The 18,389-nt window shown below is 37.5% G+C and overlaps 1 protein-coding gene across 5 annotated transcripts in view; it reads right to left on the bottom strand.

The window, feature by feature from the left end:
• STARD13 (StAR related lipid transfer domain containing 13) overlaps positions 1 to 18,389 on the bottom strand; it is a gene marked incomplete at both ends in the record, with an annotated part of 219,152 nt that overhangs the window by 55,036 nt on the left and 145,727 nt on the right. For all 5 annotated transcript variants that reach the window (XM_084234498.1, XM_084234495.1, XM_084234494.1 and 2 more), the window contains 2 exons: positions 2,642 to 2,723; positions 5,453 to 5,524. In XM_084234498.1, the coding sequence (XP_084090624.1) occupies positions 2,642 to 2,723; positions 5,453 to 5,524 (154 nt within the window). The remainder of the gene's footprint in view (positions 1 to 2,641; positions 2,724 to 5,452; positions 5,525 to 18,389) is intronic.

The following is an 18,389-nucleotide window of genomic DNA, read 5'->3' as shown; positions in this document are numbered from 1 at the left end:
TATAAAAAAAATTAACTTGAAATGGAAAGTTGACTTAAATGTAAAACATAAAATTGAAATTTCTAGAAGAAAATAGTTGCTTATGTTAGGCAAAAATTCCTTAGATGTGATATTAAAAAATGTGAAAAAAATTATGATTCGGATTTCAGTAAAATTTAAAACTCTTTTCTGTGAAAGGCACTGTAAAGAATTTTAAAAGACAGGTACAGATTGGCAGAAAATAGTTATAGAACATATATCTGACCAAGTACTTACATCTAGAATACATAAAGAACCCTCAAATTCAATAATAAGAAAACAAATAACCCAATTAAAAAATGGCAAAAAATACTTAGACTTTTACCGAAGAAAATTTATCATGTCAAATAAGCACATGGAAAGACATCCAGCATCATTAGTCATTTAGGGCATACAAATTAAAATCACAATGAGATAACACTGGATACTATTAGAATACAAAATGGTAGGGTCATTTTGCAAAAATTTAGTGAGTTCTTATAAAATTAAAATACACAGATCATATGGATTCCATTCCTAGGATCTTATCCATAAGAAACGAAAATTTAATGCTTACACAAAAACATGAATAGGAATCCTTAAAGTGGCTTTATAACCTCTAAGACACAGCAACATAAATGTCCTTCAAGGAAGGACACTTATGTTATAGTCTGAAAAAGGCAAAATTATAGGTACAAAAACTAGGTGGGGTAGGGAATACAGGCAGAGATTGATGACAAAGGGGAACCAAGGAAATTTGGGGGTAATGGAGTTATTCTATATTTTGGTTGTGGTGGTGGTAAACATTTGTCAAAACTCATAAAACTTTACATTGAAATGGTGAATTTTATTATGTGTGCATATGTATAAAATCTCCATTTAAAAAATATGCTTTAAAAATTCAATGGGGAAAAAGGATAAGATAATATAACACAGTGAAAATGTAAAAATGCCAACTAGTAAAAATACTTGGGTAAAACTAAGAGGGAACACTCAGGAAGAGATGCTGCTTGAAGAGTTCCAAGATGAACACTAGGAGGGCAGTCACAGCCCTGCTCCTGTTGGGGTGTGACTCAGATATGCTGGAGAGAAAACACTGCTTTTCCAATTCATTGCCTTTAAAGAACTGCAAACAAGATGCCATTCCTCTGTAAGTGCCCACAAAATGTCCACAAATGGGATTCTGTGCTACTTTGTTTTCTAGTCCAAGTGTTCATTCCTGTAATTTATAATTTGTTTTTTTTTTATTAATTTATTTATTTTTTAAATAATAAATTTTATTTTTATATTCCCCATACAATTGCAACCCCCCCATTCTGATCCCAATCCCTCCCCTCCCGCCCCCCACCCCCTCAAAAGTGTCTCTGTTTCATAGTTTTTTGTTGATTTTGATTTTCACTTTCTTATAGTTATTCATTTTCCTGGTCCCTTATTTAAGTTTTCTAGATTCCTGCTATGAGTGAGACCATCCGGTATTTTTCTTTTTCTTTTTGGCTTATTTCGCTGAGCATGATCCCTTCCAGCGCCATCCATGTTGCTGCAAATTGCATGTGTTTATCTTTTTTGAATGAAGAGTTCTTGCTTTTCTACCTACTTAACCAAATCTACAATATTGTTTTCCTTGAACACTCAGAGATCATTCGTTAATGGAAATCTATTATCTCTTCTTATGGGAATCAAAGACTGATCAATTTGTGAACATAAAAATATGTATCTGAAGATTCAGCAAGATTGTTTACATACTACACTAACTTTGGTTTCTATTATCATGACTAAGTTTTGTTCATCATGCCTTTGCTCCATTTATCATTTCCATCTTCCCCATGTCCAGTGCTGAGTACACTAGAGAGGACACTAAACTGTAAGTTGTAAGTGCTGTGTTTTTTTAAAGCTCATTTCAGCTTGTAACTAGCTGTGTGGCCTTGGAAAAATGACTCATCTCCTGTAACTAATATTTATCTTCAGCTCTGACCTCTCTGCAGGGCTTTATTTAGGAAACTTCAAATTCCTACAGACACATACAAGCTCTCTCATGCCCATTTAATGGTTCAGGCATATCAATTACATGGGCATCTTTTCTATTATCCAAATTGTCACCGTTACTTATTTGTTTATGGACCCATGCTTCATTGTTCCAACTAGATTTCTCCAAATGGATTATAAATTCATATAGCATCTATCACACAGCAAAGGCTTAAATATTCCAGGTAGTTGAAATAATCACTTGAGTGTACATACCCAGTTTGCTGATATAATCACTCAACTTTGCAAAAATTACAGTAAAATTTCACATACTCATGAAAATTTTCAGGGCCTTTCTTGTCCACACTTGCTATGGCTTCCCCATGCTGCATCTTCTCACTAACCCACCCACATTCTACAGTAGTTGCTCTCTACACTCTCATCTTGTTTTACTTTTTTCATAGCAATATAATACTCTCTAAGATAATATTTCCTTCTCCTTTTTCCCCTCTCACTTACTTTCTGTTTTCCTTAATCAATTCTCTGAAGCTTAGAATCTGGATCCATGCCTGGCACATAGTGGGCACTCAACAAATACTAAATTGTTGAGCTCATCCCTCAACATAATGGTATGTACTGAGAGTGAACAATGGAAAGGAAAAAAATGCTTCAAATGCTTTACCTGCAAAGAGGTTCTACAAGGTCCTTTTCAAGAAAATCATGATCGTTTTTGACAGCCACAATGTTGATAGGAAATTGTGAATCTGAAAGAGAAAAGACAAAGGAATTTCTGTGAGCCATGCTGGACTTGAATGACACCAACACCTTCAGGCTACCACATTTCTGTAGATATAGCTGATCTTAACAGCAGTTACTCTCCATTGATAGGTGTGTTGGTAATTTTAAGATAGCAGACAGTTTTATTTTTATCACAATAAATGTTTTAAGGGTACAAAAGTAGCGTGAAATATGAGAATAATCAAATGTTTGACCTCAGACAAGATTGAATACAAAATGCCTGCATCCGTATAGTTCATTATCATTATAGACACTTGCCTGATAGAAGAAAAAAGCTTTTGTATTCTTCCCATTCACCTAAGGCATAGGTCACGGTTCTGCCTTTAATAGTTCATGAAATGTTTGGTTTGGCAGATTTTTTTCCTTCAGAAAGGAAATTTCCAAAAATACCTAAGGCTCATTGGCCTCAAATGTTTTCTTCTGAAGCAAAATTTTGAGTCACTTTGGAATTAGCAAAATACTAAACTGAATCTTGCCAAGGAGAAAAGATATTCAACATCATGACTTTTTCCCCCCTGACTAATCGTGCCAGTTTGGGAGGTTATGAGCAATACTTACAATACAGGCTTAATTTTAGGTACCTCATTCTCAGAGGAAAAAAATCTGGAGATCATGGTCAAATCTATGGTCAAATCTAAAAGACATCATTACAGGTACCCTGCCATTATTTCTTTCTCATCTTGTATTGGCACTACCTCCACCATACCAATACTACTAAATATAAGGGTATTTAAATCTTAATGTGAATTGGACATAGAAACACTTCATCCTCTGGTGAAAAAAAATAATGTGAGTGAGTTTCAGGATGAAGATGTTCTCCCTCTGCTTGAGAGGGAGTAGCAGTGAGGAACACACATACCAAAGTCTGAATTCTGGCTCTGCTGCCTACTTGTAGAACTGTGGGCAAGTCACCTAACTATTTTGGTTCTCTGTTTCCTCATCTGTCAAGTGGGATGATTATCATTACAATATCTAAAATTTGGTGTTATGAATATCAAATGAATAGCATATGTAAAGTGCTATGAACTGTCCCTGGCACATAGTAAGCTCACTATAAGCATTTATTCTTATTTTTATTATATTTATTCAATGCTGACAGCATAAACCCAATCTGACAGGGATATTTTACTTACAAAATATATTCTTAGCCATTTAATTGCATATTCTTAGCCATATTTAATTGCATAATATTTTGAATTTACAGACAGTGCATGTTATAGTAGAAAGAATACGTCATTAAATCTCAAGAGACTGGGATTTTAATTGTGACTTCCATCTCATGACCTTGGAAAAGCCACTTAACCTTTTCATGTCTCTCTGTTATAATCAGTAAATTGTTGGTAGCAGGTAGTGTAAGGGTTGCTTAGACCAAACCTGTCTATTGCTTAAAAACTATAAGTCTATGAAAACTTTTATCAGAGATTCTAGACTGCAAAGCATAATCAGGGACATGCTCTCATTTAAGTAAGAGAAGTAGAATGAATCTTGTTTTTTTTTTCTTTTTAATTATGTTAGCTTTTTGGAGAATGGACAAAATTCACTAGTGAGTTAAGGTTAAGTCTGTGATTCTTCTCACCTATATATTTTTACGCCATCAGGAGGAGAAGTGGATAGTGTCTGGTGTGCAAGATATCCTCTGGTTAACTCTACAGGTCCACTCTCCATTTCTTTGTACCCTGCTTTGTGCCTTAGGATCCCCAGTGTGAAAGGCATTCAAGGGGCCCATATCTTCCAGCTTCCTTTTGTGTTTGGTCAGTGGGAAGCCCTGGCTAGAGACAGAAGGAGGAAGAAGGGGCTTGAGTGAGGGTGTCTGTCCTGTGGTTCTCTCCAAGGGAGGCTGCCCATTGTCAGCTGTGTCCTCTTCTCTAGGATCTATGCTAAGGAGCTTGTTTCCTCCTCGCTTGGACCCTCTCCTCTGCCTCTGGGCTGTAGGTGACAGCTTTGCTGCTACAAATTCCGGATTCTGTACTATTCCTGTGGCTTCCACAGCTTTGTAATGAACAATTTTAGAAGTAAATCCTCTGTCTTCCATGTGTTTACTACTGTTGGAGTCCTGACTAATTCACTATATATAAAAAATAGTGAGGTGTTTTGGTTATAATTTCAGGTATAAGTAAGATAGAGGTGTGTAAGTTTAACTATCAACTAAAATGTCAATAGAAGGAAGAATGATGTCATTAAGAAGCACTTTACCTAGGAAAGTGACATGAATCATATTATAACTTATGTTTTTCATATAAACAGAACTAAAAAGTAAAGTCTCAAGACAATTAGGTTTCATAATTTCCATGAAATTTACCAATAACTGATTTATTGTATTTTCAAGAAAACCAAGAGTAGTGAGGAAAAAAACAAGAAAAAAGAACAAGAGAAAAATATGGAAAAACCGCTGATGGCAGAGTACTGGGAGAAAAGGGAGTTAGGATGGGTAAAGAGAGGAGACATGGAAAAAGTGAAGGAGAAAGCAAAGAAATTTGAAATGAGAAACTGTGAGATGCAGAAAGTAAAATAGGGACGCAATACTCATCTCTAAAGTGGTCTGAGCCTAACCCTCAGGCGTTGTAAAGACCAAGAGAAAAAGAGAGTGAAGAAAAGTGGTCGAGAAAAAACTTGGCAATCAAAAGACACCACAGGATATATACAGTTCATTTTGAATTCATTCCCTTTATGAAGAGTGAAGGGGTGGCCAACCTACCCTCATATAACTGAGCGTATTGCGGGAACCCAGCAGCGCGGAGCCAGTCACATGCTTCCTTTGCCTCAATCTCTGAAAAACACAAGAAAGGGAAATGCGTGAGTCCACCAGCCACACACTGGAATTCTATCTTCTTAATCAAGGAGAAACTGGTGAGCATTGTGCAAGTCATTACAAAGCAAAATTGTTCTCAGGTAAGTCTGTATTAAGTAGGCTCCCCAGAAATGGGTGTAAAATGAGCAGGTATCACAAAGGTACTTGTTATGTGTCTACTAAAATTATCTTCAAATGTTGATCCATAAGTATTTGGATAATAACAAAACCACAGATTACTGAACACAAAGGCTGAGTTTCAGGCAGGGAAAAAGGTCTTATTTATACACCAGGGAACCAAGGGGGCTACGGAGAAGAAGAAAATACTTCTTGATTTTTTTCCAATTTTTTTCTTAACTTTTAAAGATAAGACTATTTATTCTACAGTCCTTTACTTTTCCACTCTTGGGATAATAAAAGAAAGAATACAACTGGAGTCTATGCAAATGTATTTTTTTCATGAAGAAGGGTATTACAAAGATCCATACATTCTCTGATGTTATTAATGGCTTTAATTCCCAATGCCCTATAACCAGAGGTTCATTCATCAAACACATAAGAATGATTTCAAGCTGTAGAGTTGCAGCATGGAAAAGCAAAGCTGGTGATCCAGAATTGTGACATGAGTTTTAGGAGGTTGCTAGAATCTCTAAGGGTCAATCCCAACAAGCTTATCTGTCCTTTGGGTGACCATTTTTGGTGTGGACATACAAACAGCACACAGGATCACCTGCCTGGAGAAGCTGTGGAGTGAGATGGGAAGAGTCTATAGTGTGTGAACCAGGTCACTTTTTGACCTTGTAAATCCTGGATCATTTCCCAACCACAGATCTGATAATTACATTTGAATACAAGGGAAAAGAGACTCATCTGTCAAAAGTCCAGTTTCTCCAAACAAAACTAAACAGCTGATTTTAACAGATCTTAACCAGGGCCCCGTCCTCTGCTGTTGGGATGGTGCCTGGGCAGGGCATTGTATTTCCATTTACTCTGACATTTGCTTTCCCCCATAACCAAGCCGGAGAGAACAGGGTGTTCTTAAGACCACTGCACTTTACACTAACATCAGCTGTGGACCTGCGACTGTTCATCTATGTTGGCAGTTCAATGGGTGTGCAGCATAATGTTTAATGTGATACAGATTCTGGTATAAGTTAGAAAAATAAACCAAAGACCAGATTTGGAGGGCCTCCCTGGTGGCGCAAGGGTTAAAGCACCGTACTATGAAGCAATCTGTAGCCTCAGCAGCATGAATTCGATCCCAGACGGCTGGGGAGCAACCCACATGGCGAGGCAGACCTCTCCTGTCTTGTCTGCTGCTCCGCTCAGCAGTGTATTTCATCAGTTTGCCTGTTCTCTTCCCATTCTGTCTCTGGTGAATCCTCTCACACCCTATACCTCTGGCCTGCACCCCAGCTCTTGTATACATAAATAAATATTTAAAAAAAAAAGACCAGATTTTACACAGGCCCCTAACACCTACAGCCTCATCCCACTGATCATGTTTGATATGGAATGAGATTTAAATTCAAGGACACAGAGACTGGGGTGGTCCCCTCCTGTAGTACTTGCTTTTTATGGCATCCTCTAATCCACTGTCATTTCTGGGCTTGAGAGTTTCCGGGTATTGAGCTTTTTCTCTGCTGTGAGGATTTTTTTTTTTTTAGCCTAGTTGCTATCTGCACTGACCTAATATGTACTCTTGCCTGTCATGTACATATCATCCAGAACTACCTGGAAATAAAGGCTTTGGGAAATATTTCTATCAGGTGGGTATCTCTGAGATCTACAAGTGCAGTTCAAAACAGGCCTTCAGCTGAATGGTACTGAATGGGCTAACTTGAGCTTTCCCTTTGGAGGATACAAAAGGCAGTTATTCTAAGTTTCAAGAGTTCTATTTAGAACTCACTTGAGAGTCTGAGGCAAAGCTTTCCACTATGATAACCACACATGTACTTCAGGGGAAGTAGGAAAGGCACATTCTGATTATAACATGTTGTCAGTGTGGTGAGTTATATTGAGTTGTAGATAAGCTGTTGCTTTAGAAACTTTCAGACTTGGGGTTTACCTTTTACTTCAAAATAATACCATAGTCAGTCATGAGAGAATATAATTTCTAGACAGGCTGTAAACTGAATTATGAGTTAGCAAGAAGCACAGAATTCTGTTTTTCTATTGGAACACATGAACAGCATGCAGTTTCCTACATTCTTACTATTACTACTGTTGAAATGTAATAGTAAGCAGGAGCGCTCCTGAGAGATGGACCATAAAGAACAAATGGAGGAGACCTGGAAGGCAGGGAATTTACAACATAGAGAGTTCACAGGAGAGTGGAAAGGAGCTTATAAAAAGTGTTGGACCTGTGGAAAGCAAGGGCTTGGACAAGAGAACAGAAAGGGTTAGGAGTTGGGGCAGAGGAAGGCAGCACCTTTCAGAATGGAAGACTCTTGTTGGGCAGTGGAATAGGGCTCAGACCAGCTTGGGAGATTTGACTTAAAAGGCTTTCTGGACAACTTCATTTCATTTATTTACAAGGGCAACACAGACAACAAACTGAAATCCTATCTACAGGTAAACAAATAATCAATTCTTAAGCAGAATCTGGCTAAATCAAACTCTCAAATCAGCTGATTTTTGAAATGAGTAGGTATTTAGCTTTTAAGTCTCAGTTCAAATGATGACTAAAACTACAGATAGCATATAATAACAAATCAGAAGAAGCCAAAAATAACAAATCCCAGCATGGTGAATGGCTCCTCCTCATTACTGCCTATTCCCAATTTATCATCCTATTTCTAAAATGTCTACTAAACGAGCACTTCCCAGTCCCACCACTGGTAGTCCCAAAACATTGTTATATCAATTTGAGGACAAAACAGACTTGTTTACCACCCAGTGAGAAAAAAAAAAATAATCTGGCATAATTAACTACTATCAAAACTGACTTTTGTTTCAAGGGGAAAAAAGAGCCTTACGATTTCTACCGATCCCCGACAGTTCCTACTAACATCTATCAACCAAATGCCAATGTGCTCCTGGGGGCTATAACTCTTGCAGTGGTCAAAATGATCAGAAGATTAAAAAGAAATCATTATTGCTGGTGTCCTCATTTGACAAAGGTCTACCTAATGAGATTTAAATGACATTTGAGGAGAGTCTGAAACATTATTGTCACTTTGCTCTTGTGAGCCAACACAACATCATGAAAGAGCTCTAAGGGTCACTAAAATCACATTTTGATGGTTATTTGTTCTTTATTTGCTATCTATACCTGCCCCTTTAGCAGCTCAGCTCCATGGCTGTAAGGTAAAGCATGAACTTACAGGAAGTATCCTATAGAAAACCTAAATGTGGACTGGAACCAGGGCCCCTTGCACAGAGCTGACCCTAGTCTCTACTGTGGTTACTTCATTACCATTGCTAAAGAAAATTCAATGTATTTGTCCCAGTATCATGACCGGATTTCAATGCAGAGGATTCAATAGAAATATCAAGAGAATTTCATATTACAACCTCACACCATTATACGTAAAAAGCATTTCCGATTTACTCTGTAATGAGTATCTATTTTTGCCTGTCCAACATCTTTCCACACTGCTTTGCATGTCTATATTAAGAGCCTCCTCTATAGGGTTTAGGTGGGACTGACTCCTCATTGCCCCTGACACATTCCTTGGTCATAACACCACCATCCACAGAGATGCTCCTTGAGAGAGCTCCATGACCTTCAATCTAAGGAGCCCAAGGAGTTTTGGGATTTGAAGTTAATAGTTGAGGGGGCTGAATCGACTGGTTGAAAAGGGAGCTATTCAGATTTATAATTGGAGCTTGATCTGCACAAAAACCAAGCAAAGCTTTTTACTCAACAAATTCAGAATATGGTTTGGCACAAGACAAGCTCTTCCGCCATGTATCTATGATTCCACTTTAGGGAAAGTCACTTGTTTTGCCTTAGTTGATTTTCCTAGACACTGGGAACATGATATGACCTCTGTCCAGAGCAGAACAGTAGAGGGAGGCCATTTTACTAGTTCCTGTGGGAGTGCATATGGAAGGAGGTGAGAACAAGGTTACTGTGGAAGGTAATCATGGTAAAGGTAAAGTCATGTGACACTGACTTTAATAAATATGATCATGTTTCTTTCTTTTTTTTTTTTAAGATTTATTTATTTATTTATTTATTTATTTATTTATTTATTTATACAAGCACTGGGTACAGTCAGAAGCATGGAAGGGTGAGAGAATTCACCATAGCCACAGCAGGGAGCAGAACAGGCAGACTAACCTAATGCACTGCTGAGGGGAGCAGTGGGCCACAGGAGAGGTCTGCGCGCCATGTGGGACCCTCGCCCAGCGGCCGGGGATTGAACCGGCGCTGCAGAGGCTGCAGGCAACTTCGCAACCCAGCGCTTAACTGCTGTGCCACGGGTGAGGCCCTCTTTTTTTAAAAAAGATTTATTTATTTATGCATACAAGAGCTTAGGTACAGGCCAGAGGTGTAGGGGGTAAGAGTATTCACCAGAGACAGAGTGGGGAACAGAACAGGCAGATTGACTGAGGTACACTGCTGAGGGGAGTAGCAGGTGAGGCAGGGGAGGTCTGTTGTGCCATGTGGTTTGCTCCCTGGCTGGCTTGGGGTCGGGATCAAACTCGCGCTGCTGAGGCTGCTGACAGCTTCATAGGCTGCGTCTTTCCCTTGCACCACCAGGGAGGCCCCGATCATGATCATGTTTCTTAATTGTACATGTTCAGTGTTGGAAACATAAAAGTATAGAAAGTCACGACAAAAGAAAAACTCAACTCATTCCGTTACTAAAAAATAAGTCAAAAGTATTACTTGTAAAATGCTAATATGGCCATATCTTTGGTTGGTCCTTTTTTCACATAATATATTGAGAGTATTTCCCCATATAATGATACCGTTAACAAAAATAGGAAATTTACTTTGATTTCAGAAATAATAAGTACTTAATTTTTGAATACTGCCAATTATACTTCATGGCTGGATGGTGATAACATCATTTATGAATTCAGTAGGATCTCACCAGCACAGACTATGGGGAAGGCTAGAAGATGATGTGAGCTAAAGAAAATTGACAAGGTGTTTCTTTAAGGAAGTATCATTTAGTGATGCTAAAATACAGTTAGATGGACAAGGTTCAGGAAGTCAAGTAAGGAAATATATTGAGCACAGCAAATTTGCCACCCAGGTTTGCAGACCACCTCTCATGCTACAATCTTACTAAATTTTTAAACTGGTGCTTCCAGAGTGCTTGAGAACAGCATGTCCTTGTCAAGCATTTTAAGTGCATTGATTTATACTATTCTCAGCATAGCAAAAATTTTTTCTTATTGCTAACTCAAAAGAATTTTACGTTTTTCAAATGACCTGAAATTCAAATTAGGGCCACATTAAATTTTTTTAATCTTTAGAAAATTAGCTAGCCTGTATAGCATGGAAAGATTCTGACATCATTACATACGGGCACAGATATTTATGTAGTTCTGAAAAATCTGGAATTTTGATACTGCCGGTTTAAGTCAGCCTTTTTTTCTTGAATGCTCATTAAGTGTACTTAAGAGAAGTGGAGAAAAAGAGACAGCATGGATCTCCATGTGATTTACAAAAGTAAGCTTGAGATCTGTATTTTGTTTTTGCATTTAAATTGGCTAACATGGTGGGCACCCTGTTTTTGAAAGATTATGGGTGACTCAACCATCATAAGATGTCTGCAGTGGTTGCAATTATCACTATTAAAGTATACCAAAGGTATTAACATTTCAACAGGCTCAAAGCTGTTGACTTAGGTGACTGCTACCCCTGAATTAGCTTCATTTTTAACTTACCACTTAAGGCAAATGAATCCTTTGTCTTCAGATGGAATTTCTCAAGTGAAATCCCTACTTACTGAAGGTGTATTTATTTGGTCATACAATAGGCCAGTTTTGTTAAAATCAATGCCAGGCTTTTTGTTCTATGGATAGGAATGATGCAATCATTGGTATTACAGAGAATCACACACTACCATCACAACTCCTCTCCCAGGAGGGATTTGGAACCTTACTAACAGGTGCAGGCTGGAACATCAGGTTTATGTAGAGACTTTTTTTTAAAGATTTATTTATTCATGCATACAAGAACTGAGGTGCAGGCCAGAGGTGTGGGGGGCGAGAAGATTCACCAGAGACAGAGTGGGAAACAGAACAGACAGATTGACTGAAATACACTGTTGGGGGGAGCAGCCGGCGAGTCAGGAGAGGTCTACTGCGCCATGTGGGTAGCTCCCTGGCCGGGGATCGAACTCGTGCTGCAGTGGCTGTGGATTGGTTTATAGGTTGCATCTTAACCCCTTGTGCCACTAGGGAGGCCCAGAAATAGATTTTGATTTAGATGCCACCACATGGCACCAGGGTACAACCCTTAGTATTCACTGACTCATGTAAGTTTTTTGCAATGTGTAAAAGACATGACTACATCTTAAATGTATACCAGCATATATTTTTCTAACATCAGAACATTTTCTAAATTACCAATAGGAATATACAATACAGGTTATTGAGAATAAACTTAAAATTAATAATCACTGAATATTCAAATCAGTGACCAAACTGATAAGTACCCATTTTGTCTCCCCATAACTAAGGCAATTTTTTCATTAATGTGTAGCAAAACCTCTTGTTATCAGTGAATGTGTAATTATAGAAGAAATCTAGAAGATGTACATATCCCTGTGAAACTGAATTGTACTGTTATGATGGAGATTCAAGGCTGTTTATGTGTACATTTTTCCTGAACACAAGGCCCCAGGCATGTTGAGACGAACTAGTCCATCACCAGTTCTAATGTGAGCCTTATTTCCTAAGCTTTGAAGTATATTCTGCAAGCTGAATTCGTAGCAAATCTGGTCACTTAAAAATAATTTCTGCTGGAGTAAAAAAGGATGAAGGAAATTCTATAAGTAAATAGTAGATCTATTTCTTACCATTCAAGGATAGTTTTTAATCTTGTTATAAATAACAAGATTTATAATTTGTCTATTTATTGAATCTATAATGAACACACATATATTCTTTTCTGTTCCCAATGATTCCCCACTTTTTGTGGTTGCCATGCAATATGCAGCTCTCTTCCAGCTGGGAAGCATATACTTCCCACCCCACTGATGTGTGGCTTGGCCATATGACTACTTTGACCAGTGAAACGTGAGTACAAGCAACCGACATATGCTAGTTTTTAGCAAAAGTCTTCATGAGCCATCACCTAATTCTGCCAGCTTTTTTTACCCTTCTCCCTTTGCCATGAGTCTAATATGTCTCAGACAGTGGTTGTTCTTTCAGCCAGGGCCCTGGAATGATAACACAAGGAACAAAGCCACAGCAGACTGGCTGTTGACTTGTTATGTGAGCAAGAAATAAATTTCTGTTGTTTTATGCCACTACATCTTGGGGAACAATTTGTTACAGTGGCACAATCTACTATAAGCTAGTTTAACGTAGCTGCCAGATATTCATCCTATTGTTGAACATACAGAATGCACTATGAATCTTTATTTCAACTTGTAGCTGGTGCTAGGACATCCGCTAGTGTGCATAGAAATGAATGGTCTCAGTAATTATTTCTGGTAGGAATTCCGCCTTCCTGCCTACAGTGCACAGCCTACGTGAATATTAAAAATGTAAATAATTCTTTCATGCTCCTCTATCACAGGTATCCACATGTGTGTGGGCTCACACACACACACACACACACACACACACCTCTTTTTCTCTTTCATACATATACACACTTAGAGCACAGAAAAATCAAAAGGTCACTTGCAATTGAACAAGGAAAGTTTTCAGGATAAATACTGTTCTCTATGCCCATATTCCTAAGAGTATATAAAATAACCCCTCCCCCCAATCAATCTCAAAGAAAAAGAAAGCAGAAAATATATGCTCTACTAGCCAAATAGTTTCTGACCAGATTGCTTTGACTCAAGTTTTCCATGAGGCAGAATAGCTCTTTATTCTCCTCTTTCATTTGGTACAGATTGTTCCCATCAGGCGCTTGTGGTATTTCTCAGAGAGGCTTCATGCATACACAAGCACATGAAAATACTCAGCCTTTTGAAGATGTGGAGCCACTGCCTACCACGAAATCCCAAGAGATGTCCAAGATGGAGTCAGTTAAGCAATTGGATGCAAGGTAGGGGAATTGATTCATATAATTAGAAAGAAGTCATAATTTGCAGGCCTTGGCCAATGCACTTCCATATTGATCCAACAAGGTAATGGAATCTCGATTTAACCATTCTTGGATAAAGGCATGAAATTCTGGAAGTGACTTCTCTCTCTTTCTCTAACTCTGTTCCTTTGGCCTCTTGACAAGGTAGAAAACAAGAGTCCACAGTAGCTGATTTGATGCTGGCTCCCAGGAGCAAAAGCTCTAATATCCACGAGGTAGGCCAAATTGCCATTATAGGAAAGAATGTTGCATGTTCTGTCATGCTGACAATTTCTTGTGTGGGTAAAATCCACTACTTAACAAGTCCCACCATCACTGGGATGCCACATTCCTTGGCTTTGGACAGGCACATTTCTACCTTACAACTCTTTAAAAGCATTTATTTATTATTTAAATAACTTTTTTAAAAATTAAGGTATAATTCACATATGATATTATATTAGTTTCAGGTGTGCAACATGATTTGATATTTGTGAATATTGAAAAATCATCACCATAAGTTAACACCTATGGATACATAGTTATACATTTTTAAAATTAAGACTTCTATTTTAAATGTTAAAACATTCATTCATATATTAGGGAATCAAACCCTTCTGTATCTATTTTCAGTCATATCTAAATATCTACAATTTGAAAAGATTTACTTGCTACTTCAATTTCTTAACTCAGCTCTTTTATAGCTTTGGGTACTCCAATTACACCAGAAGCTTTCAAGCTACCATGCAGGCATCTGGAGAACAAAATCTGTCCACCAGATAAAATAACTCCAAGAATCCTACAGATTCAAGTTTTTTATTTGAATCTGGGGCAAGCATGACATGATAGTCACCAAAACTTCTGACTTCAAACCTAAGGTTCTGTGCATTTAACTTCTCATAAACAGTAATACCTGGATCAGTCAAGACAAGTGTTTGCTTAATTAACCCCCCCCCAAATGTGCATAATTCAAGTGCAATTTTATTAACTATTTTATAAAAATTTTAAAATGTATGCATGCGCCTTATTTACTGGGAAAAATATTTACTGGGAATTTTTCAATATGTCTTTGCCAGTTTTCTGAAATACATTTCTACTGTCTGCATTAGCACTGGTGTGTGAATCATTTTCTAAGCATACGCTACTCATTCCAGAAAATCAGGACCAGATTAAAAAAAATTAAGTTATTAATAGGTTTTCACTTAAAGATTCATTTTTCTTTCTGTTCTTCAGGGCTATAGAGACCATTGAGTTTAGAGATTTGCTAAGAATCAGGATTTTTATTTTGCAGTTCATTAATTCACACACATGCACACACACATATACACACAAAATCCCTTAAAGAAAGCAATTTAAAATGAGATCAGGTAGTTAAAAACAGCTTTACCTGATTTGGGGTGGGGAGAGATCAAGCTTCCAAATGAAGATGTGGGAAACTTAACTGGCCACTCTTCTCCTGTGGGGCCTTTTTCATCAGACACCATGAGATACATAAATGAATTATATCTTGCTATGATCTAACCACAAGTTAATTGAGGCATCCCATAAATACACCACAAATGCAACCAAATAGGTTTTAAAAAAAGTTATATAAACCATAAAAAAGTTTTAAAAGCTTAAAACATAATAAAAGTTTAAAATTCTTTGAAGAGTTCAATTTGGACAGAAAATAACTTAATTTTAAAGAGTCACTTGGGTCTTAATAATTACTGTCACAAAATCTTTGTTGAACCCCTTTAAATTTCAAGTTTAAAAACACAGCAGGAAATGGCAGAAACATGTGTCAAGTAACCACATAACTACTTGTAAATGGAAGGAGATCTGGATAACTCTGCCTTTTATGATTATAAATTAATTACCTGACTAGCTTTACTAATGTAGTCAATATGATGGTTTTGACAAATATGATTGCCCAAGTACTCACTAAATTCAGGCATAGAGGATCATTTCTTCTAAGAACAGGCCTGGATAGGAACTAAAGGTGACTTAAAATTCCCTCTTAAATGAAATCTGAAAGAAGAGGAGCACAATCTAAACTCAAGAATTGAAACACGGTGGGCCACCCCGGTGGCACAGTGGTTGAGCGCTGGGTTGCGAAGCTGCCCGCAGCCTCTGCAGCGCCGGTTCGATCCCTAGCTGCTCCCCGGCCACCGAAGGAGGGTCCCACATGGTGCGCAGACCTCTCCTGCCGCCCGCTGCTCCCCTCAGCAGTGTACTTCGGTCCTTCTGCCTGCTCTGCTCCCAGTTCTGGCTCTGGTGAATTCTCTCACCCTCCCGCGCTTCTGACTGTACCCAGTGCTTGTATAAATAAATAAATAAATCTTTTTTTTTTTAAAAAAATGCAAGTATTATATAAAAAAAAGAATTGAATTGAAACACTGCATATGTACACTCAAAACAAGACTGAAATATACTGACAAGTATATTTCAAGTATATATATATTATATATATATACAAGTATATATACATACTGACAAAGGGAAAAAGCACAAATAAATTTAACAATTTCAAGTGTTAGCAAGATTCTTGAATTACAAAAGCACCAGCAAACTCACTATTGAAGGTTTTTGGTGACTTCAAACACCAGATAACACTGATCATTGATGCCTCTCACAGGCTGGATAATCTATGACAGCCAATCTGAGGATAAGTGGAACAAGGGACAACATGGGCTTTAGCTGCATTCAGGTGAAATGGAGGACAAAAGATAAGACCCAAGTGGATGCTTATTTAGTTTTAAAAAGTCAAATAAAAATGATTTCAATTTCCTTATACTTACTGAAAATATATGTAAAAAGGAGATAAAGAAAAAATGCTATAATTCTACTGCCTGGGGGTTGAACAACATCTTGTTGCATACAGTCCCTTATACTTTTATTATGAAGATGTGTATAATATCTAGGTTGAGTTTACTATTACATACGGTTTACAGGTCGTATATTAACATAGATTGCTAAAATTATAATCTGCTTTTTCATTTGCTGATGCATTCTGAACTTCTTTCCATGCCAATAGATGTCCTTTTCAAACATTTGAGATGGCTGAATAATATTCCTACGGTGATTGCTTTAACAAGCATCTTCTTTTATCAGTCAAGGTTCCCGTAATCATGGGTGAAAAAAAATTAATCCAATCCTCTGGAGGTTTTTGTTCTAAATAAAGAATTTCACCAGAACGTGCATACTGGTGAATACATTTCAGGGAGTACTTCTGGGTTGACATTTCTCATGTTATTTTACATTCTGGATTAAAACACATCTCATATGGTTTTGATTTATATTCTCAGAAGACTTCAAAAAGGAAATTCCAAGTGGAAGTTTATTCATACACCAGAACTATGTTTAAATGATGCTACAGGGATGTCTTAAACTAACACAAGTCAGGAAGTTCAAAGTTAAGGTTAGATTTTGGACCATGTTCCCACCTCTTCCTTCTTGGTATTTGCTAAGTGGAAATTTTATGTAACAGCTGTTCTTCGTGTCTTTGACCTCCTGCATATGTATTTAGATAATTTCAAAGATGCATTTCACTTTATGGAATAAATCGGTATTTTCTAAAGTGTGTTGCTGAAGTTACATTAAGAACAAAACAAAACATAAAATAGACTAAATAAAGAAAAGCTCCATATCTTTTCTTAACGACTAAATGAATTTTTAAACTCTTCATGACTCCCTAATTCCTTTCAACAGGGATTAAAGTCAAATGTGACCCATATTTCTAAAACTAGCAAATTCAACTAGGAATGCATCTCTTTAGAACCAACAGCTTTATTTTTGTGCTGGGTTAATGCTACTGTTTTAAAGGAGGGTTTAAAGTGAAGACATTCTAACATTTTTCTTAATTAATGACATAGCTATCATATAAACTCAAGTTTCTTCTCTTCTTGCATATATATGTATGTTGTATGAATTAATTTGTTTTTAAACATTTATCAATTTGCTTAGAAAACATTCCTTTATTTGTGGGTATACTACAGATGAAAGGTATACAGCAGCCCTGGCTGGAAGCAAGGACTGAATTCAAATCCTGGCCTCATCTCCTATTATCTTCAAGATTTTGCATAGGTTAACTTCAGCAAGCCTTAGTTTCATTATAACAAGAGAATAAACAATAGTGCCTGAATTAGAGCACTGTTGTCAGGATGAAATGAGTTACTGCCTGAAAAGTGACTAGATATTACTAGGGCCATAGTGTTTGCTGCTATAGAGGAAGTACTTACTATTACTTTCGCATAATAAAAAATAGTGGTGCTGATTTTCTCTACTCAGCTCTTCCTTACTTGGCCTTGAGAAGGAGAAGGCAGTCATCTTATTTATTTATACAGCAGACATCTGTTGGATGCCCACCATGTGAAAAGCCTGCTGGGAAGCACTGTGGGAGAATGCACAGCTGTGACAGGGAGGTCCTGTCTTGCAGGTCTCTAAGCTCAGCAGGCAAGACAAAGACACATGCAGGCATCTCCACAACCCAAGAAAGCAAAAGCCTGCCAGAATAAGACAAAACCCTCCAGGGTTCAGAGCAGGAACAGCATTTTGGACGTGACCAGGACAAATGGCTAGCTAAAATGGCTAGCTAACTGTAACAATTGGTTCCGTCTGTAACAATCCCTTTTCTGCCCATTGACTAATTTTGAA

The sequence above is a fragment of the Talpa europaea genome (genome assembly GCF_964194135.1).
Source record: "Talpa europaea genome assembly, chromosome: 6".
Classification (NCBI taxonomy): domain Eukaryota; kingdom Metazoa; phylum Chordata; class Mammalia; order Eulipotyphla; family Talpidae; genus Talpa; species Talpa europaea.
The sequence above is the reverse complement of the archived record's forward strand: the minus strand, read 5'-3'. Positions and strand labels throughout refer to the sequence as shown.